The following is a 20,161-nucleotide window of genomic DNA, read 5'->3' on the forward strand; positions in this document are numbered from 1 at the left end:
CTCAGCGCACACTGTGTCGATGGCGTGTCAGGAAGAATTACAATTCCCAGGAAGCCGCTTAAAGACCCGCCTCTCCGTCCCTCCCTCTCCGGCCGCTGCCTTCCTGTTTGTTATTTTGCTGAAATGGCGTTAGCAGCTAGCTAAGAAGATTTCGTTTGGGCTCTTAAAATAAAAGCGGTATGTAGACACGCTGAAAGGTCTAGAATATGCACTGAATGCTTAGTTAAGGAGTAAGCAAGTAAAGGGGGGGAACTGCTGCCTTCGATCGTCGTGCTGTTTATTCTCTCGGCCTGATCACTTGAAAGGGTTTATTGAGGGAGGCTGTAGTGGCGCTTCGAAACTACACGTCCCAGCTCCCTCGGTCCGGGTAGGTCACGTGATAGCGAGCGGTCTGTCTGGGCATGCTGGGTAGTTTAGTTTCGTTTCGTTTCGATGTCATCGCCTCTTTTGCCATGTTCAAGAGCGAAGTTGCTTTTGTTGTAATTAGCGCTGCAAACATTAACACGCAGTTTGAAATGTTTACTGGTCAGCACATAAGACGTAAATATTTCCAAGTTAACAGTACTGTAACGACCCCGCGTTACTGCTTTAGGAGAGAGTGTGTGCTTATTAATATAAGTAGTTGCATTATGGGAAATAATGTTAAATGTGTGTGTGTGTGTAACCACTGGGGGCACTTACGGAGAAAATAATGGGGTGGCTGTGTTTGCCAGGGTGTTGAGAAGAGTTAGGGGGCACTAGATAGATTGGGAAGGTTGTTTGTAAGTGCAGGTCCTCAAGGAACGGTGGTTCTTGGACGGAGAGCATTTATCTTGTGCCGATGTCTGAATAAATCGTTCGTCATGAACGCTGCCTCCGCGTCCTTCTTCGCCCCATCCAAACCCACGGCGCTGCACGCCACAGTACTTTAAAACCCTAATTTAAAAGGAAAATAAGAGGAAAAAGTATTGAGGTGTAACAGATGGCACGATTAATTTAACTTTCCCTCTTCTTGCTTTCCATTTGCACAGGGCTGAGGTTTGTTGTGGAAATGTTGCCGCTGTATCGGCATGGAAAACGAGAAGGTGGCTTTTAGCAAAAGTGAGGCATCAGTGGCAGGTCCAGAGTCCTCTCTGTCCTGGTGCCTGTCTCAGCTCCAAAAAGCAGAAAGCACGGTGAAGGGTGCCGGCCATAGCGCCGAAGCGGATGCAAAGGAAAGTTCGAGGAAAGCCCGGGCTGCACTTTGGAGGGCTTTGGTAGCCATTCGAACGCAGCACACAAAAGGCGGCAACGCAGGCGTCGGCCGCTTCCGCACACGTGGTGGGCTGAGTCCTCTCCTGAAACTGCTACGCCGCTCAACGTGTGATAGGAAGACTCTTGACCTGGCACTCAGCATCCTGGCCAACTGCTGCACGGAGAGCGAGACACGAGTTGAGGTGAGGGCAAACGGTAAACAGAAATTCATGCTGGATCTTAAGAGTTAGCAGTGCTGCATGTAGTAGCTGGAGACTCTGCACTCTGTGATTTGGAGAAATAAGGAGTTCTTGATGCATTACAGCAGTTGTCAGTTGATTGCAATATGAATATTTCTCCATCCCCAGGTGCGGAAACTAAACGGAATATCTGTAGTGGGTAAGTGAAAGCACCTCTCCCTACCCCTCGTCTACAAGGTTTGTGGTCATCACGAGATTTTTGTGGTAATGCTCGTGTTCTCTCAATTGTCTGTGCAGTGGAGATCCTTAAGAATGTTACTGTGGAAACAGTCCGGAACCGTGCTGCACGCGCCTTGGGAAACCTGGCCATTGACCCTGAGAACTCCGCGCTCATCCATTCAGCCGGTTGGTCCAACTGTCATGGACTTTCTGTATGGTAGTTATAGGACTTTGTCGATGAGCACTGGAGTGAAGTATCCATTGGAGGTTGTAAAGAGTGCAGGTTGTTTTAGTGATAAATGTTATAAAGCCATGCTGTTTTTGAACTCCACCCATGTTTTCCAGGTGGTGTGCCACTCCTCCTCCAATGCCTCCCTGTGTCTAGCCTTCCCTTGGCTTCTCCCACTCTGACCTCAGCACTTTCGAAAACTGCTCAGCTGGAGTGCACGCAGTCTGCAGCCCGTGCGCTACTGTACCTCTCAGACACCCCGTCCAACCGGCTTTCGTTGCTGGTACAGGGTGCCTTCCCTGCTCTGGCTCAGCTACTTGCCCCCGAATATCCCCATGCGCTGCGGCGGGCTTCTCTGCGGGCCTTGCATGAACTGACAAAGGGTTGTGGGGTCGAGTGCGCCAGGGAGGCGGTACGGTCCGGGGCACTGACTCAGCTGGGGGATCTGGCCTTGGGAGGGACCGAGGAGCCATTGGCAGAACTTGCTCTGAAGATCTTGGCCAACCTGTGCTCCCAAGGCAGCCTCCGCCCTCACATTGGGTCGGTAGGGGTGATCCCAAAGTTTGTTCAGGAGGTGAAGAACGATCTTCCAAAATCCGGGCTGTTCTTTCGAGCCCTCTGTTTGTGCTGCAAGGAGGCAGTTAACAGGGTCAAAGTGAAAGAGAGTGGCGGACTGGAGGTTTTGATGGCCTCTCTTGCTGTGTCTCAGAGTCACCCCTTTACCCGATTAGCTATTTTGGCATTTGTTGACTTTGTGTATGATGAAGCGGCACTGGAGCACCTCCAGGGACTGGGGCTCGTGTCGTTACTCGTGGCCAGACTGGTAGCGCTGGCCAAAGGGGAGTGCTCGATGGCGGAAGCATCAGACACACCTTCTGCGTCCTCGTCCTCTGACCCGATGTCTAATTCCTGTTTTGAGTCCTTTGATTTTCCACCACTTGAGATGAGCAGAAAGGATGAAGGAGGAAAGGAGTATGGACAGGAGTCATCCAGTTTCCTCAGCTTGAGGCGAGTAGATCCATTTTGCAGTATATAAAATGGTGTCTCTACAAAACCACCCTGTTTTATCCATTGACGCAAGACCTTTCCGTTGTCTTGCTGATGATGTCGAGTCTTAGGACTGTTGTCTTTTTGCTTGTTGCTGTCTTGTCTGAACCATATCCTCCTCTTGTTCCTCTAGGTCCTGGCTACTGTCCGAAGGGTTGATCTCCTGTGAGGGGGAGCTGCAGGCCCCTTCAGGGAGTGGAGAGGGAGAGCCAGGCAGCTCTCCTGCTACTCCTCTCTCTGATAGGCTTTCCCTTCTCACTGGCCTCTCTACATCTATGACTTCTCCTACCTCCTGTACACCTGGCCTGAAGAGCACCAGCACATCTCCTTGCAAACAATTTCCCGTCTCCACCTCAACCCCAAAAAGCTCTCTTAACTATGCTTCGGTCTTTCGGCCAACACCTCCATCTCCTTCTAAAGCTTCCTCACCCAAGAAAAAACCCAGGCATATTCTAGCCTCATCTCCTACTGAGACTCCTCCCACACTGAAAGGCCCTACTTATCACCACCCTTACCATCCTGAGCCATGGACAGCTGAGTCACCCATTTTACTCTTGCTGTCTCGCTTCTCCCAGTCTGTGGACCCCAGTTCAGCCCTGATAAACTCGGGCACCATCTCTGGCCTACTGTACTACCTCACACATCACACGGACCCCAGCAGCAGGTGCTTCCGTGTGCTGTGCCGCTTGAGTTGTAACCCCAACTGTTTGGAGGGCTTGGTGAGAACCGGGTCAGTTGCTCTGATCTGGTACCGCTTATGTCTGCAGGAAGGACAAGAAGAAAAGAAGGGACAGACGGGTAGGGTGAAGGCCAAGGTTCGACAGCTCGGTAAGTGAAGTTGACCCGGCTCCCAAGGTGTGTGTCGGCGCTGGTGGAATGTATGAGCTATGTCGCCGCAATGTTACGTGACCCTTTTGAAATGTTCTTTGCTTCCTAAATGTGGACTGAGTAAGGCCCTTTATTTGGGACATGTTGCAGGTAATGCTGTGCTGAATAACCTGCGAGTACAGGGTGAGTCCAGTTTTGGCTCGGGAGTGCTCACCCACATCATGCTGTCTGGTTCGGACACAGACAAACTCTACTGCACCTTGGCCCTGCCACTGATTAACCGGTATGTTGACACGTTCTCTTTCTTGTTGCCAAGATCCGTTGAGCTGCTGTTAACCATGTATCGCATTCTCTGTGTTGAGCTGTTTTGGCCTGAAACTCATCACTGTGGCCTCTGGTTGTGAATAGTAGAAATTAATACATAAATAAGGAGACCTAAGTACATTTTGATTCTGCGTTGAAATGAGCGTCTCCAAGGTGACTTAGTGGATGATGAAAAACCAGCTATATAAGGGAGAAGGATCATCGTTAAGTCCCCCCCCCCCCCCTTTTCTTTTCCCCATAATGAGGTTGTACAGGCTAAAATGATGTTGCACTTTGTATTGTGAATGTCTTCACCTGGTTTTAATGCATGTTAACTCTTCCTGCTCCTAGCAACAAAGCTCTCCTCAGGAAACTGCTGATGGACCACGGGGGTTTGCAGCTGGCTTTTGAAGCCCTCAGTTCTCTCGGAGATGATGATGATCAGATCATTGGGAGGTGGGGGGCCCTTTCCAGTTGGCTCCAAACCCCTCAACCTCCATCTTTCTCCCACCTTTGCTCACTCTACTTCTCTCTGCTCACCGAATGCCTGTTGAATCTTCTTGGATGTCCCACATTGGAACTGAACATGGATATCGAATTTAAGTCAGGGAGTTTACCAGCACTGAGCAGTCCCAGGCTACGGAAAGGGCAAACCGCTGAGCCCCCTCCTGTCAAGAAACAGTGTCCTGCCCCCTCTTGCCCTTACCTCGACTCCAAGTTTGACCTCATTTTTCTGCTGGATGACAGCACCCAGGTTCCAGCAAACACTGAAGCAATAGCAGGGGATGGTGAAGGCGAGGCCGGGTCTGAGTACTTCAGGGCGCTTCTGAGGGGTGGATTTTGGGAAGCTAGGCAAAATTCAGGCCAGAGAATCCCGATGAAGGATGTCACATCTCACATGCTTCTGCCTGTTCTGCACTACCTGCATGGCTGCTCTGTGAGTAGTGCAGTAGAAGAAGAGGACCAAAAGGCAGATGCCCAGGTGAGGGCAGGTTCTGGGCATTGTCAGATTCTGGGTGCTTTGACTTGTGGGGTGCTGAGAGGGTGGAAGCAGAAAAGAGGAATGGAAACGGATTCATACAAGGAGGGACTATTCCCAAAGACCCCCTTAGCTGAAGCCATGAAGGGAGCAAACATGTTTCTGGTGTCTGGGCTACAAAGGGAACTTGAGGATTTGGTCGTGTCCGTGTTACTCTCTTTAGCAGGTTCACAGCCTCTGCTTCCGCTTCCGGATACTCCCAGTCTTCCGAAAGGTTCTGACCTACCGTCACTTCATAAGTCGCAGGGTAGATCCGAACAGGACTGTAGGACACAGTCGGTCGGGGAGAGTGCAGTGGAGATTTTTTCCAGAACAGAGTCGGAAGAACAACTGAGCTTTGAGCACGTTGGGAAGTTTAAGGCACCGGCAGAAGTCAAGATGCGGCGTGAGGAGAAGGGCTGCGATTCCAAACCGGAAAGCCGACATCAAAGGAAACCAAGCTTTCTCATAGGGACTGGCTGTGAAAGAGGACCGGATGGACAGCAGACGTCACAACGGAGTTCTGCATTAAAATCCAAACGTGACGGTAAAGCCTGTTGTGTGGCTGACGACTATTCCCAGCTGGAAATAGCTTTGGGTTCCTGGTTGAATTCTGAACTGGTGTTTGAATCTGATGGGAAGTTTGGGGATGTGGTCAGTGCTGCAGTGGATGGGGGTGCATCAGACAGCTCTGAATTGCAGTGCGCATCTCTGTGGACACTGAGCCCCAAGATGGCCACAAAGGCAGACTGCAGCTTGGAGACGCTGCTGAATTTACGTTCGGGTTCGGGTTCGAAGTTGCTTTGCAGGAGGGACCAGAGGAAAAACAGGCAGCTGGAAACAACAACCCAGCTGTGCCACAGCTCTCAATGCAGTTTTGGCTCAGATTTGATTGACATTTACAGCGATGTGTGTTCCTGCTGCTGTACGCATGCCACACCAGATGCCAAATTCCAAAGGAACTTGAGCCAAACGTCGGGCCGGGACAGCAGCACGTACTCCACGACCAACCAAAGTTCCTCCGACCCCAAAGCAGCCAGAGTTGCAGAACCTAAGGCAGGCAAGGATGCGAGACAAGTGTCCAGAGAGGAAAGTGTGAGCGCCGAGCGCCCGAGGCTTGACTCCGCGTCCGACACAGGTGAACGGAGTTGGCCCCTGGGGACTTGTCTGCCCCCTTTGTACCGCTTTGCTCAGCTGCACGGTTATACGCGACTGGCCCGGACATGCCTCTCCGTCCTGCTGCGGCCACAACGGTGCAGTCGGCGTCCCCCTGCCTCCGTCACAGCCGACTGCCTGCGTCAGCTCGCTGAGCAAGAGGACTGCGTGGAGGGCCTCAAACAGGACCTGCTGGCCCTTGCTGCCCAGGTGCTCAACTGATGAAGCTCTTCTGCAGAGGCAGCACCTCTCCTTGTGACACCATAGCCTTGGCAATATAGATGTAAGTTGTTAGTACTTTATTCCCCATAGAGAGACTGGTTTCTACTAGACAATATGATACAGTAAAGTTTAAGCCGTAGAATGTGTAATTTTTCTTGTAATTCTAGCTTCTGAGAGAGGAATTTAACAAAATTCTATGTAACAGTAATATGATAGGGATAATGCACATTTTTTGTACTTTTTTAATTTTATTTTGTGCAGGATATTAGTCCCTTACTGTAAATTTTCTGTTTAATAGAGGCCACGTTAGAGTGGTTTATATTGTAAATTCTATACTGTTTACAGAGAGAGGAGGAGGTAATGAGGATTATTCTCCCTTTTGACAGTTTAAGTTCTGAATAAATGACCATTAAGGTGCTGCGTCTGCTTTCTGCGTTTGTTTCTTTTTTTATTGTGTCAAATATCTTTCCATTTCCTTTCTGTATGTAGTGCCAGCTCTGGGAGCCAAAATGTATCTCACTTTTCAGCGGATGTAAGTGAACCCTGAGGCTGTAAGTTGTCCTGCAGTTACAAGTATGCATGTAAGGGCCCAGAGCAAGTGCCCGTGGCGTTTGAAAGGGAGGAGGCACACAGCGTAAAGTGAAAGGGAGGGGGGTGGATCTGCTGTCTCTGTTTCTGGAAATAAGCACTAGCAACCACACTTTACTGCAACATCAGCTTGATTTTATTTATTAATCATTGGTCAGTTGGCCCCGGGAACGATGTGTTTGGCTGTGTTTGTCCATGTGGCGATACCCAGTGAGTGTTTTTTGCCAGGTGGATGCCAGGTGGCCCTGTGCTCAGTGGTGGGGTCCCTCATAACCGGTGGGCAGGGGGTTGGTGTGGGAGTTGTGGAAGAGGGAGTGGTTACCATCTCCCCATGGGAAGGGCTGCAGGAGAGGGAATAAGAAAGACAAGGTGGAGCAGTCGGCACCAGACATCATTCCAGGCCACAGTGGACCTCTTCTTTTTACTGTTCAGGCATTTATCTGGCCCATAAATCAACTTTCCTCATTTCGGAGGGTGAATAAAATTTATTTTAAAACCTCAAGGAGAGGAGTCGGGCACTTTTTAATAACTATGACAGTGACACACTGACCTGTTTCCCTAACAGCTCAAGTGAACACAAGACTACACCTGGGGTTTTCAATCATATGTGCCAATATCTGTTCCCGTAATTCCTCTGATCCAACACAACTGTGCCTCATCTAATGTTTCCTTCCCCATGAACTCAAGTTTTACTGAGAGGAAGAGGTCTTTCGAAGGTCGGTTACCTTGGTGCGGATACGCAGGTGCGGGTAGGAGATGAACTCGGGCGGGTCGTGGGAGCCGTGCTGCATCTTCAGCCAGGCGTTGGCCATGCACACGCCAACTCCGGGCAGAGCCACCACGAAGGTCAGGATCTTCCACGTCCTTGCTGGGCAGTCGGTGGCATCAAAGCCATGCGTTACAAGACTGCTTTACTGCTGACGACAGCATCAGCTTGCAGAAGGAAGCACAGGCTGGACTCTCGCTATGAGAGAAGAACAGCTCGGGCTGTGCGTGCGTGTGGACCACCTGATAGAGGTGGGCACCCAGGTGCGTAACCACGGCACCCAGGCAGAGCAAGAGTGCCCACTTTCCACACACTCCAGATAAAGATAAGCCCAGCGTGTGGTGAGAACAACACAAATTATGTTTTGTGTTCAGGTACACAGTGGTATTCAGGTGGTGCAGAAAGAGGTGCTGTATGGTGGCGACGGTTGAGTGATGACTGAACAACAAATACCTCCTCCCTCGTGACCCCCGTGAGCTGCTGCTGCAGAGGCAAACGCTCGTCTGAGCAGGGTTGCGGTGGAAGCCAGCGCCATTGTCCTGACGTACAGGCAAACGGGAAGAGGAATGACCCCTGATCATAACACAGTCCATGAATTTCACTGTAAATGTAACCCGAAAAGCAGCGACACAATTCCCCGTGTATCCAGGCACATATTCATACAAGCTTCATCTTTGGGTTTTTTACAGACTGTTTTGACCTTTAGTTGACCATACAGTCACGACAGAGACATTTGTTGCGTACCAGCGTGAAGCGCACAGAAACACAAAATAAAACACAAAACAAGCAGGCACTGCTGGTTGGATTCAGGCCAGAATTGCACAATCATTCAAACTGCGCACGGTCCTCGGGAAAGAACACGGGTCCCCTTCCACTTGCTTCCTTTTGTTTCCCCATATTATTTCTAGGATATTCTACCTCAAGTAGCTTAGTGACACTTAAAAAATACACCATTGTAGTACGAAATACTATTTCATCGGGTGGGTGAAGGCAGTTCTGCAGGAATGCGCTCCGCCCGCGTCACGTGTGCCGATGAAGAACCCGGTAGACTTTGGTGGTCAGTGACCGAGACCCTCAATAAGACCTCAGGAGTGTTTTGAGCGGTAAGAAAAAGACACGGCTCGGTCACAACACATCGAAGTTTTGCAACCCCTGTGCTGTCAGCTTCTGGATATACGTTGCATATTTAAGAGTTATTTACTGAGTTCAATAAAAGTTGCAGCTTTCAACCTGAACTCGTTCTAAATGGCTTCTCTTTCCCTGCGTGTCGGTAAGAGTGTGTCCGTACCTCTTTCTCTTCCCCCTTTTCACCTCTTTGTCTGTCCGTCCTTCAGTCTGTGTGTCCTTCGGCCTCTGCTCAAGTGTGTTTCCCCACCTCCCGCCCCCAGCAGGCCTCGCAGTCTGTCCGCGTGCCAAGAATCCTCCAGTTTATATTTGGCAGAGAGGTGGCCATAGTGAGCACTGGAGTCTGAGAGAAAGAGTGTGGGGGTGTGTGTGTCTTGGAGCGGGCCAGCTTTCTGAGTGCAAAAGTGTGTGTGTGTGCACCAACTTTGTGTGCATACGTGTGTGCGAGGGCATGCCATGGAATCAAATTTCAAACTCAGCCATTTCCATAACATGCTTATCAATTCTTGTTTGGCTCTCCTTTTCAGAGTCAGCTGTCCTCTGATTCTTATTAGCTTGGTATACCTGTATAATTAAATTTATGTTAAAACGTATTTAACTGCAATTTAAATTTTAATTCCCATCAATATTTAAGTTTTTCGGTTGCCACCCCGCACTGCGGTACCAGCAGTTTAACGACGTCACCTCAGCGCCGCGCCGCGCGGGTACGTCCACCCTCGTTGCGCATGCGCCTCTCCCCCAGCCCCGCCTCCCCGCACAGGTGCGCCAAAGTTAAATAGGACTGCGGGAGCGCGTGCCTGCGTCCGTGCCAGCACGAGCTGGGAGCACGAGCTGTGTGTGGGGCGTCGTCGGAACGGTTCAAAGGAAAATGAGTGAATTAGAGCAACAGGCAAGTGTAGCTTTAGCAAAGTTAACCGGCGTCGCTTCGCGCTCTCGGCGGTTAATTATATAATTTTATTAAAAAACGGTGTCTTTGCTGCGGTGCGATTAGAGGCCATCGGCATCGGTAGACTGGTACTGTCAGTTTTCGGTTGTTGTGATTTTCCGTCCCCCCCTCACAAGCTCCGTTCGGAGAGTCTGAGGTAAAAATGGTCCAGTTGCACTCAGGTTCGGCACTTGAGGAACACTCTAAACAGTGATGAGCTTGGACTCAATGGAAACACACCTGAAGTGTGTGTCTGGTGATTTAATTTTTGAAGGAAGTGCTTCTGAGTTTCAGCACCTGGAGCCACTTGACCTGTCAGTGTTGCTTTGAGGGTCTGGCAGAGGTTTGGGTCCATACCTCTTGTTAATGGTGTGGAAAGCTGAACCATGTGCTTTTCTGCTGGTGCCCATTGGGGCTGTTTTAATTCCGCTGGTGCCGACGGGGTCGGATGTTAAGGCAGGTGCTCTTCCTCAGGACGCTGCTGAGTCCTGCTGTTATGGAGAGCGAGGAGGAGAGGATGAAGGAGTCATGGAGGAGTGTGAGCTGGAGGAGATGGGTGAAGAGGATGAGGAGATCGACCTCTACAATGAGGAGACCTTCGGCATCGGTGGGTGACCTTTGGTGCAAGCTGGTCCGGCTGGGCCGACGCTCTCTGAATGTCAAGCTCTTTACCTTTTGGTTCTGCTTCTTCTGCTAGACCTCGACGAAAGATCGGACGAGGAGACGGGTGACTCCACGGACATCCTGGTCTTCTGCGGCAAACGGTCGCCGCCGCCTCCTCCTTCGCCACCCCCTTCCACCCCCACCACCCCTGTGCCTCAGCCCCAGGTCCTGCCAGCCTTGAGCAGGGGGCAAAGGGACAGGAGGGTGCTGAGGACTGGTGACATGTTCGAGGACCCAGCTGTGATGAGGACTGTAGAAGGGAGACCCAGCTTGCAGGTGAGGGGACTGCGTGGATGATGTTACTTTGCAGAAGTAGGTGGCACAGTGATTAGAGGTGCTGCCCTGTACTGAGGACCCAGGGTCAATTCCCACCTCCTGCTCCACTACCTTGAGAAAGGTTCTTACCCCAAATTATTCCAGCAAAATTTAACATCTGTAAGTAGGTAGACCATGACACTATCACCAAGTCACAGGGGAGAAGAGCATGCACTCAAATGCAAATGTGGTTAACTTGTGAAGGATGCTCACAGTTAAAGTTTTGCTGGTAGTGTTATAGTGCAGGTGTGGTTTCTGTTCATTTAAAGGGCCAACAGTCTCACTACTTTTTGGAAAGCTATGTCCTTGCAGGACCTGGTTTTGAACTACAGTTTCTTGGATGCCCTATTTTGAGGGCTCCTCACTCATGCTCTTGGTTCTTCATGCACACAGAGTCTGGACAGTGCTATTGTGGATAGTCACATTGGCTCCCTATGTGAAACCCTGGATCCTGACACTGTGAGTGGGACTAGCTGCTTGTAATGCTCCTCCTGTAGTTACCTTTTGATTCAGTTGTATCTTTGGCTCTTGTTCACTGAGGTGTGTTGCTTCATCACATATGGGGTTCATATTTGTAGAGCCAGTTCTGGTCCAGCTGTGTGTGGCATTTTGTTTCAACTACTGTACCTATGTCTGATTCCGCTCTTATCGCACAGTGGATGCTCTCTCCTTATGGACGTAGCCGAAAAGCCCTTGGGCCCATGCTGCACGTAAGATGTCTGCATGTGGATTGTACTGTCAGTGCTCGCAATATGTACAAAGCATAAACTAATAGCTCGATTATGGAGCTTGTGCTTAGTTCAGGAGTAATACTGAAGTGGCTTTTCTTTCTTTTCAGGACAAGGCTATCATCACTGTGATTGACCGTCCTGATCCAGCACGAGCTCCTTTGGACTTCCTGCCCCCACTTCGGCACCCTTTTGCAACATGCCCACTGAGGGGGAGTGGCAAACGAGGGGGCCAGCGGGGCCTGCATCCGCTTGTAAGACCACTGGGGCAGAGGTACCTTTCTCAGGTGGGTGACTGTATATGCTAGTTGTCCTAATATTCCACTAGCGCATAGATGCTCCTTCTCTGAAGTGTGTGTACTAATGTGCTGAGTTTATTGCCTGGCTCACTTGACTGCAGATGGGTCCCATGCTATCCCGTTCTCCTGTGCGTCCCCGACCGGCATTCAGCCCTCCGCAGCCCTACATGCAGGTGGTGGTTTGTGTAGCGCAACTTTCTTGATCTTGTTGCACAGTTGCTTTATTAGCATAAAATTTTATAATAATATGGAAATACTGTCACCGCAAAAAACAAATGCAACTTTCCCTCAATCAGCGTGGAGGTTTTCTCTCGCCTTCTTCACACACTGGTGCATCAATTTCTCAGCCTTTCACACCCAAGATGATGCACCTGAGATTTGGAGCCCATTCTCCAAGCCCTGCCCCATTCTGTAGCCCATCATCCCATATTCTACAGCGATTCAGGTATGTTGCTTAAGCAGGTGATCATAGCATGTTCTTGTATCACTTTTGATAGGTCTATAAATGGAACTTCAGTTTTATGACTGTCCTCTGGTCATGTATTTTTGGCAACATCTCCACAAGGTTCCCTGGTCATGTAACCCAGCTTCACCCCCAGCATCGCAGACTCCTCAGCCAGAGGCATCAGCGGTCCCACAGGTGATGGACATGCTCAAATCTCCCCAGAAAGATCTTAGAAGACCTCTGAGGTCCCCTGCATAACAGCATAGTGTTTACTGAACACTCGGCAAATACATCACATGAACGATATACCTGTTTTAAAGGGGCGATAACTTGGACCCTAATGGCCAGCTGATGTCAATAAAGGAAAAAGAATGGATCATCAGACTGCAGATGATCCAGCTTCAGAGTGAGAATCCCCACCTCGACGACTATTATTACCAGGTACCCCCAGCATCTTACTGTCCGCTCTTGAATAACCTCAAGTTAAACTCGGGTACACTTTCTACAGAAGGAAACCCTTTGTGAAACTGAGATGTTACAGGTGTTTCTGGGAAGTGAGGTTTACTTTGGTGTAAACTTACGGTTACCTGGGAACACTACTCCTGCTGTGTAGGAGTACTACCAGCGCCTGGAGGCCAAGATTGCAGAGGAAGAAATGCTGGGGGACAAAAGCAAGAGGGAACCACCAAAGCTCACCACTCCTTATGTGACTAAGACAGAGACCTATACCCCTGGTATGTCTGTCTTGATTCATTCCACATCTGCTTCTGTGCATGGTCCCATCTAAGTGTTTGTTTCAGTTGTTCACATTGAGGGCTCCCTGGGGCAAGTTGCTGTGTCAACCTGCTTCTCGCCTCGCCGTGCCATCGATGCTGTCCATGCTGCACAGTCACCTGAGGAGGTGAATGACCAGCACTATCGTTGATCCCGTGATGGCTACTTTCTTTGTTTTCATCAGATATGGGGTTCATCTTTTATGTTCTGCTGTCAGCCTCGTTTTTCAGAACAGGAACAATTAGATAGCCGAAAACAGAGGCTCGTGGTTCTTCACAACATCGAAAAGGTGATTGTTTCTCTGAGGGTCATGCCTTGCATTTCTCCAAGAACTGTTTTTGCATCCTTTGTTGTGGCTAACATCTTCCACATGCAGTGCTACATGGTGCTGCTGGAGGTGGAGGAAGCAGCCAAGAGGAAGGCCACAGTTTTCAGCGAGGAGGAACGAGAGAGGCTGGAGGAAAAGGTTCAGAGACGTGTGAAGCTTATATACTCACAGCTGCAGTATCCTGCTAACCTGTAAGTTCCTCCAGTGCTCCCCCCCCCCCCCCCCAAAAGTGCTTCAGTCCTTTATTTGGAACTCCTGCACCACCATTCTTCAGACATGTTGTACTTGCTGTAATAACTCTTTTTTTGCTTTCTGTCACAGGGAGACAGCAGAGGAGTTCCTGCCATGCCTTCTTGTGTCAAAGGGGAAGCGGCTGCTTGCTCGATTCCTCCCCTTCCTGTCCCAAGACATAGCACTACATGTGCTGAAGACTGTGACATTGCACCTACCTGTCCTGATGAGCAGAGATGTGGATGAGGTTTGTTCTCTGTGCACATCTTAAATGGCAGTACATTTGGGACTGTTTTCCTTAAAACTTACTGGGTTCAGCAAGTTTGCCAGCTAATTGAAATGCTGTTTAACCTTTTCCTCAGGCACTACCAGTGATGTACCCATCCCTCTGCACTGTGATTGGAAGGCTGTCTTTTAGTCAGCTCATAGGGGTCCTCAAGGGGTTTACCACTACACTTCCTGACTCAAAAGAGAGATGCCTCCCTATGGCTTGCCAGAATAAGGTCTGTTCTTATTCCTCAGTTTCTGTAATTGTTCCTGTCAGTGCTTCAGTATGAAAAGATGGGAAAGGATTCTTCGGATAATACTGAAGTAACTATTATAAAACTAACGTGTCGTTCACTACAAACCCATATTTACCTCTCCCCCTTTTTGGATTTTTTTCAAAGTCTCTATGTAAAGAGGACTTGGTAAAAGTGGGTGCAACATCTCCTATTCATGAGATGTAATCTGTCCCCTAGTTTGGAATCTCCCTGCTGTATGCCCTGCTGTCTCAAGGCGAGAGGCTGCTGTCTTCTGATACTCCCATGGACGCTGGCATCGGGGATTATGAAACCTGGTGAGGGCAGTGAGTACGCAAGGGTAACGCTGCAGAACCCGCTAGTGGTAATATTGGTCTACTTTTAGTGTGATCTCTGCAAATGATCTTGGGCTCTGTTTGCTTCCTGCTTTGTGGGTAAGGGTCATTGAAGGGCAGCATAATGTTACTGGCAATGTGTGGACTTGTTACAGTAATTCATTTAGATCCTTCCCATATTTGGTATTCTATTGATGCTTGCTTAACTGGAGGACTACTGTAAGTTGCAGGCCTATGTTGTGGTGTGAAATCTTCAACTTTTCAACATGGTGTTGGTAGTCCCCTCTGCCCAGGTTTTTAATAAAACTTCACACATTCTGCATATTCCTTTGTCAATCTGTACTGTAACTGCTGGGGCCCCTGCTTCCCCCCCAGGACCGAGACAGTGTTTCTGGTGGCTCGAGAGCTGTCCCACTCTTCACTAGTAGAGCCACTTCTCCTCCCATCCAACCTGCTCTCGCTATTCTGCCGCTATCTGGACAAGCACACCGTGCACCAGCTTGAAGACAGCATGGAGTCAGTACTGTGTGTCTGTGGGGGGGCTGTCTGTTTCTTCAGCATTGGTGTGCTCATCGCTGCATGTTTGTTCCCATGGGGTCATGTGATTGAGGCAGTTTTGCATGGTCTTTTGACAGAAGCTTGTGGACACTTAATTGGGAATACAACAATATTGTGGAGAAATTCTAGCTTGAACTAAGATTGCTCAGTTGTACGTTCATCCATGATTGTCTTCACCCCCTTCGAAGAGTGAAGAGCTGTAAGAGGGAGGCATTAACCACTTGCTCCTCCTTCCTGTTACAGGAGATCTACAGCTGGCTGCCCTGCTGTCCCATCCTAAGAGCCTTCCCTTATCCCCAGAAGTGTGAAGGGATGTTAACTGGGGTGGGTGGTGTCTAATGGAGCAACTGGGTTTGGCAAGTCACAGAAGACTGGCCTTTTAAAGCACAGGTTTGACTTTAATGCCCTCTCCCCCATATTGCTGGACATAGATATTACCCTGTTTCTCATCAGTGCAACAGAAATCGCTCACGCTGGTATTTCAGCCAAATCCAGTGACTGTGTCCCCCTGTTGTGAGAAAAGCCAGTGTCTTCTTGATACTGTTAAGGGAATACGGTCTTGATTTTTAAATGATCTCCACTTCTGGGTGGAGCATCTATAAATAGGTAGTCCTAAAAATGTCCAGCAGAGGGGGTACACACAGTTCAGTAGCCACCCTTGGTGTGAGGGCCAGGGCTAAACTTGTGATTTAATCTGCCTGTAGACCTGATGAGTCTTCAACTGGTGTGGTACACACATGGTGTGTTGCTGGTCTCTTTCAGATACTCAGAGGCCATGTGGAGTACAGTACATGTGCACCAGGTTGACATGAGTGCAGTGCAAATCTGACTGTAAATACTGTTTGCAAGACTGAAGGCAGTCCTAAGGATTGCTAGTATTGTGATGTTTACTGTGTGACAGGGTTTATCTGTTCTCTTGTTTTATAATGGCAGCTGGGTAATCATGGCCTTAAGCATTTTCCATGACATTGTTTGGTAGCCTTTTTGTTCCAAAAGAAGCTTAGTCATCTCTTTAAAGCCTTAACTTATTAGTCCTTGTTCATCCTTTTTTTGTTGCAGTTTTAATTTAAGAGATGTACTTGGTGTTCATGTATAGATTACTGTCACAACTGTACAGCACTTGCAATGTAAAAATAAAATTTAAGCGCTATTTGAGTACCTTGGTCATGTTTAAATGTGCAATGCATGCAGTGAAGTGATGACTCAATTTTCAGTTTGCCACATGCCTGCAAGATGTTTTGCCCAGCAGTGCTTCTTCTGATTGTCCCACACACATAGGGTAGCAGCTTTACCAGCTTACACCAGGGTTGTTCTAGTCATCTTGCACATACTATACAGACAGATGAGCAGTGCAAATCTGCTTTGTCAGTGTTTGTGCTCAAGGTTTGTTCACCCTTGACAATCATGAAGTGATCAGATTTCAGGCCAAAACTGAATTCAGAACAAGGTTATTGGGAGCTTTCTTGGGTTTCCAATGTTGGTGTTCTGTAATATCTACAGCTTCCAGTGTTGGGCTTTTCTCCTCTCCCCTGTTGGGTGTGTTTGCACATTCTGCTTCATGTTGCAGTAGTAAATATATTTGATTTGTGTAACTACCACCTGTTATGAGCGTGAATGTTCGTTTGGTTCCTCTGTTTAGATGAGCATAGGTGTTCTGTTTCTGTCCAGACCTCTTCCAGCTCCAAGGCAAACAGTAGCGAGCCGTTACTCAGTCGCTCAAGCAGGCAGTTAGTCTGGAAGTCTGGCCTTCTGTTATTGTGGGCACTAGCTGTGAGTTACTGTAGATGCATGCGCAAAGAGAAACATGTAAAATGGGGTGGGGGGGAGAGGAAAAACATGACTTGAAAGAAATGGTATTGGCCAGATGTGATCACTGCATTTCTTAACATCAGCTGCTGTTGGACAGACGGTTTACGTTCCACTGCTATTCCACGCTGGCTCGCAGACATGTAGACATAACACAATAAACCTGAGGTAGGGGGTCTGGGGCCCCTCTACCATCATCTTCAGACTTCAGCTGCCTTCTCAAAAGCCAAGCTAAAGATGTAGACAGTTGATGGGGTTGTTGAGGGCAGTGAGGAGTTCAGGCTGAACCCTACCCTGCCATCATCTTCCTTTTCACGCCACGGAGAGCACCTGCCCCTGCTCTTTGCAGCATGTCACTTCTCCCTTGCGCAGGCTTAGCCTTTGGGTGTTGCTGAACAAAGGCCAACGCTGATGTGGGTGCTTGGGTTGGTCTCTTCGTCCCACGTGAGGACACGCTAAGGGAATGATCTAGTGTCTCCGTGAAGGTCCCTGCAGCTTGGATACGCTTGGAATCTCGGCTGAAGTAAACTCGGTGTGGTGTTGTAAAAGCAAAAGGAGGGTTGCTATGATTTACATGAGCAAGGCTCTTCTGGGATTGCAAGAGCGATATTTAAACTAACCTGGATTTAAATTCAGTTTGTTTTCAGAGTGCTCTTCCGTCCTCTGACACCAAAAAAAGGATTAGGAGACATAATACAAATACAGGCTTGGGTCTACATTAAATTACTGCAAGAGCTGTGTTAGGAATTAGTTATGTGAGCAAACTGATCACAGGATTTGGCTTAATTTGTCTTCCACAAGTACAGTAGAGGTCAAAAATCCGAAGTCAGTAGGTTCGAGATTTGCTTCAAAGGGTGGAAGAGGCTCCCTCTGTTTCTCAATTGCTGAATCCCTTCAAACGTTTAAAAAGGGTTCTGAAGAGAATGTCAAACTCATTTCTCTCTTACTCGCGTTAGATGCCGCCTTTTTATTTACTGTCACTCAATTCTACAGGCAGCTGCACCTGGAACTTGTCCAGTTCTGAAATGCACTATAGTTTAGAGCTGTGAGCTGCTTAGGAGGAACATGCCTGCTAAACACGGTAAATAACGCTGCGGGCGTAGCGGGGATGTTAGGCCTCGAGCGGTGGGAGAGCAGTCGCTTAATTGTAAAGTGTTTGTGTGGATGGTGATGCCTTTGTGTCCCTCCTGGCCATAAGAGCCGACTTGGTCCTTTCGACTTCCGTTGAAGGAAACCACCGAGGGTGTACCGTCGAGATGCGAGACTGAAAGGTGGGGGGGGACGTAAGATGTGCTGGGTGTTTGGCTTGAGCCCGTGCGTCTTTGGAGGGCAGACGGTTGGGCAAATGTTTGACTCAAGAATGTGCTGTGGATGTTGTCTCGGTCATGCAGCGGGACGTGGCGTACGGTGAATTGGGGGGGGCGGTGCACCTTCGGCCAGTGTTGGTTCTTCCCTTCCAATGGCCTCTGAATGTTTTCTAGAAGTCTGTAGAATATTCTGTTGCTGAGCGGAATGAGAGCAGTAGCTGTTCAGGAACATGTCAGTCTTTACATGGTTAAAGCGAAGGTTTGAGCTCTTTCATGAGCTGTGAAGAGGAACAGGCCTCCACAAGGTGAGCCTGGTGACCTCTGTAGGAAGCATGTTTGAGGACCGCAGCCAGGTGAGCGGGTGCTGCAGGCATGCAGACAGGAGGCGGGAGCGGACTCCCGTGTCTGTTCTTCGGCTCTGCTCATGCTCGAGGTCCACCAGGCACAGGAAGTGCTCAGAGAAGGAAGGAATGCGCCTGCGATTCCTCTTGCTTGCGGTCCATGTGCGGTGCCTCGACCGCGCTGTTGGCGTCCCGCTGCCGATGCGTGCCGTCCTCCTGCCATTGGGGCGACTAAGTGTGCCCTGCGTCTGGTTCTGGTTCGCTCCCGTCCTTCCGTGCGCGACACTCCTAGGCGCTGTGGACCTTGATGGAGCGATGAGCAGAAGGGGCTGATGGGAAGAAAGAGCCTCCATGCGTGCCAGCCTAACGTTGGTAACTCCGACGAGCTCGAGCGTTTCCAAGGCCCATCTGTGTTTGCTAAACAGGCGTGACAAATTGGGCCCCTGCTCCCCCAACCCCCACAACTGCCGAAAAACACAGAGCGACACATAATCGGGCCGTACCGAGTGAAAAATTAACGGAAACGTTTTAAAGAGGAAAAAGTGTATTAATTTCCTGGGAAAATATCGTTTGACGTTAAATAGCGGAGGGAGCTCTGGTGACGCTCACGCTCTCCTGCCTGCTGCAGGCTCTCCGGCGAGCCACCGTCCGCCTGCGCCATCCTCCGGTCGGGCAAAGTGTAAAAGTACCGTTGTGCGCGAGCAACGGTCTCAGACGGACCCTCTCTGAAACTCACCGTTAACGACGTTCTTTTACACATGTCGCTTCCGTTTCTCTGAAGCTATGTTAACGGTGAGAAGGCAGATCCCTGCGCTTGGAAAGTCTCGGCTGTTGGCGGGTCCGCGAAGGTGTCCCACAATGCATTGCGCAAGGCATCTGTCCACAAGCTGCCCACATTAGGGTCTGCGGGTGCATAGTGTGCAGTAAATGACCTGATTAGCACAGCAAGGTTGGAATGAAGAAAGGCCTCGTCGAGAGAATGAATGCCCACCCCACCCCAACACGGAATCGGTCCCGACCGCAACCACCGAGACCCAAGACTGTTGCTGCAGCTAAAAGGGAGCAGTCCGAGACGAGTACGGGGAAGTCGCATCCCAGACTTCCACGGGTTGGGTCTCCTACAGCGCTAAAACCAACGTGGAATTGTGTTTGTGGCACGAGATAACGCATAAATTAATGCATAAACAGTCCTTTTGCTGAGACGTACGTCACTTTGGACAAAAGCGTCTAAATGAATAAACGTAAAGGAGATATCCAGTGCAGTAAGACGCCTTCCGGCGCCTCTTCCTCTATTGTTACTTTTATTCTTCCAGCTCACGCTTTTCTCCAAGGTGACTCAGCCTTACATTTGCACACAGCGTTAACCCTCTTAAAGTGGTTTGCGCAGCAGGGTAAACTTTACAGCATCTCTTAAGTACCTTCGGGAAGAACATGTCTGCAGGAGCGAGGATCCGAACCCAAGTCTTGAAAGTGCCGTGTCGCAGCAGAAAGCCGCCTGTTGGTATCGGTCGGAAGAACGCTACCGATTCTAAAGGCGAAATCGTTTTGGCTACGGGAACATGGGAACTTCGCGTCCCGCTGTGCGTCCCGGGCACCTGTGCTCTGCTGAAGGAGTTGGGAACAGCGGTCGGGCCTCAGGTGCGCGTCGTGTTGACGCTTTCGGCCAAAGTGTG

The 20,161-nt window shown here is 49.5% G+C and overlaps 3 protein-coding genes across 4 annotated transcripts; 2 read left to right on the top strand and 1 right to left on the bottom strand.

The window, feature by feature from the left end:
* Positions 1-105: 105 nt before the first annotated feature.
* Positions 106-6,850, top strand: armc5 (armadillo repeat containing 5). The gene is made up of 8 exons (XM_018764726.2): positions 106-177; positions 1,011-1,415; positions 1,581-1,611; positions 1,710-1,817; positions 1,977-2,868; positions 3,041-3,735; positions 3,886-4,018; positions 4,390-6,850. Exons 2-8 carry the CDS (start codon positions 1,050-1,052, stop codon positions 6,431-6,433), a joined length of 4,269 nt encoding a protein of 1,422 aa, XP_018620242.2. The 5' UTR covers positions 106-177; positions 1,011-1,049; the 3' UTR covers positions 6,434-6,850.
* A 284-nt stretch (positions 6,851-7,134) lies between these two features.
* On the bottom strand, positions 7,135-9,238 carry cox6a2 (cytochrome c oxidase subunit 6A2). Its single transcript, XM_018764727.1, has 4 exons — positions 9,076-9,238; positions 8,241-8,326; positions 7,747-7,889; positions 7,135-7,362 (listed from the first exon to the last, which is right to left on the bottom strand). Exons 2-4 carry the CDS (start codon positions 8,320-8,322, stop codon positions 7,273-7,275), a joined length of 315 nt encoding a protein of 104 aa, XP_018620243.1. The 5' UTR covers positions 8,323-8,326; positions 9,076-9,238; the 3' UTR covers positions 7,135-7,272.
* A 458-nt stretch (positions 9,239-9,696) lies between these two features.
* On the top strand, positions 9,697-16,181 carry patl2 (PAT1 homolog 2). 2 transcript variants are annotated; one of them, XM_018764320.1, is made up of 19 exons: positions 9,697-9,801; positions 10,312-10,444; positions 10,535-10,776; positions 11,209-11,274; positions 11,472-11,525; positions 11,654-11,830; positions 11,944-12,015; positions 12,139-12,287; positions 12,408-12,482; positions 12,608-12,728; positions 12,901-13,021; positions 13,088-13,188; positions 13,279-13,350; positions 13,438-13,580; positions 13,711-13,867; positions 13,983-14,123; positions 14,361-14,458; positions 14,852-14,992; positions 15,278-16,181. In XM_018764320.1, the coding sequence occupies exons 1-19, from the start codon at positions 9,781-9,783 to the stop codon at positions 15,312-15,314; spliced, it is 2,121 nt and encodes a 706-aa protein (XP_018619836.1). In that variant the 5' UTR covers positions 9,697-9,780; the 3' UTR covers positions 15,315-16,181. The 2 variants fall into 2 exon arrangements, with proteins under 2 accessions (XP_018619836.1, XP_018619837.1); XM_018764321.1 differs by having other exon boundaries at positions 12,190-12,287.
* The last annotated feature ends 3,980 nt before the right edge of the window (positions 16,182-20,161 follow it).

Source organism: Scleropages formosus, chromosome 8, assembly GCF_900964775.1.
Source record: "Scleropages formosus chromosome 8, fSclFor1.1, whole genome shotgun sequence".
In the NCBI taxonomy this organism is placed as follows: Eukaryota; Metazoa; Chordata; class Actinopteri; order Osteoglossiformes; family Osteoglossidae; genus Scleropages; species Scleropages formosus.

Bases quoted from the DNA above. Each gene is read 5' to 3' on its own strand.
- armc5 (XM_018764726.2), top strand. From the start codon at position 1,050: ATGGAAAACGAGAAGGTGGCTTTTAGCAAAAGTGAGGCATCAGTGGCA. The intron at 1,416-1,580 runs GTGAGGGCAAAC...CTCCATCCCCAG, and splicing joins AGAGCGAGACACGAGTTGAG to GTGCGGAAACTAAACGGAAT. The intron at 4,019-4,389 runs GTATGTTGACAC...TCCTGCTCCTAG, and splicing joins GCCCTGCCACTGATTAACCG to CAACAAAGCTCTCCTCAGGA.
- cox6a2 (XM_018764727.1), bottom strand. From the start codon at position 8,322: ATGGCGCTGGCTTCCACCGCAACCCTGCTCAGACGAGCGTTTGCCTCT. The intron at 7,890-8,240 runs GTATTTGTTGTT...CCGACTGCCCAG, and splicing joins CGGGGGTCACGAGGGAGGAG to CAAGGACGTGGAAGATCCTG. The intron at 7,363-7,746 runs GTAACCGACCTT...CCTCTCCTGCAG, and splicing joins ACCTGCGTATCCGCACCAAG to CCCTTCCCATGGGGAGATGG.
- patl2 (XM_018764320.1), top strand. From the start codon at position 9,781: ATGAGTGAATTAGAGCAACAG. The intron at 10,777-11,208 runs GTGAGGGGACTG...TCATGCACACAG, and splicing joins AAGGGAGACCCAGCTTGCAG to AGTCTGGACAGTGCTATTGT. The intron at 11,275-11,471 runs GTGAGTGGGACT...CTTATCGCACAG, and splicing joins AAACCCTGGATCCTGACACT to TGGATGCTCTCTCCTTATGG.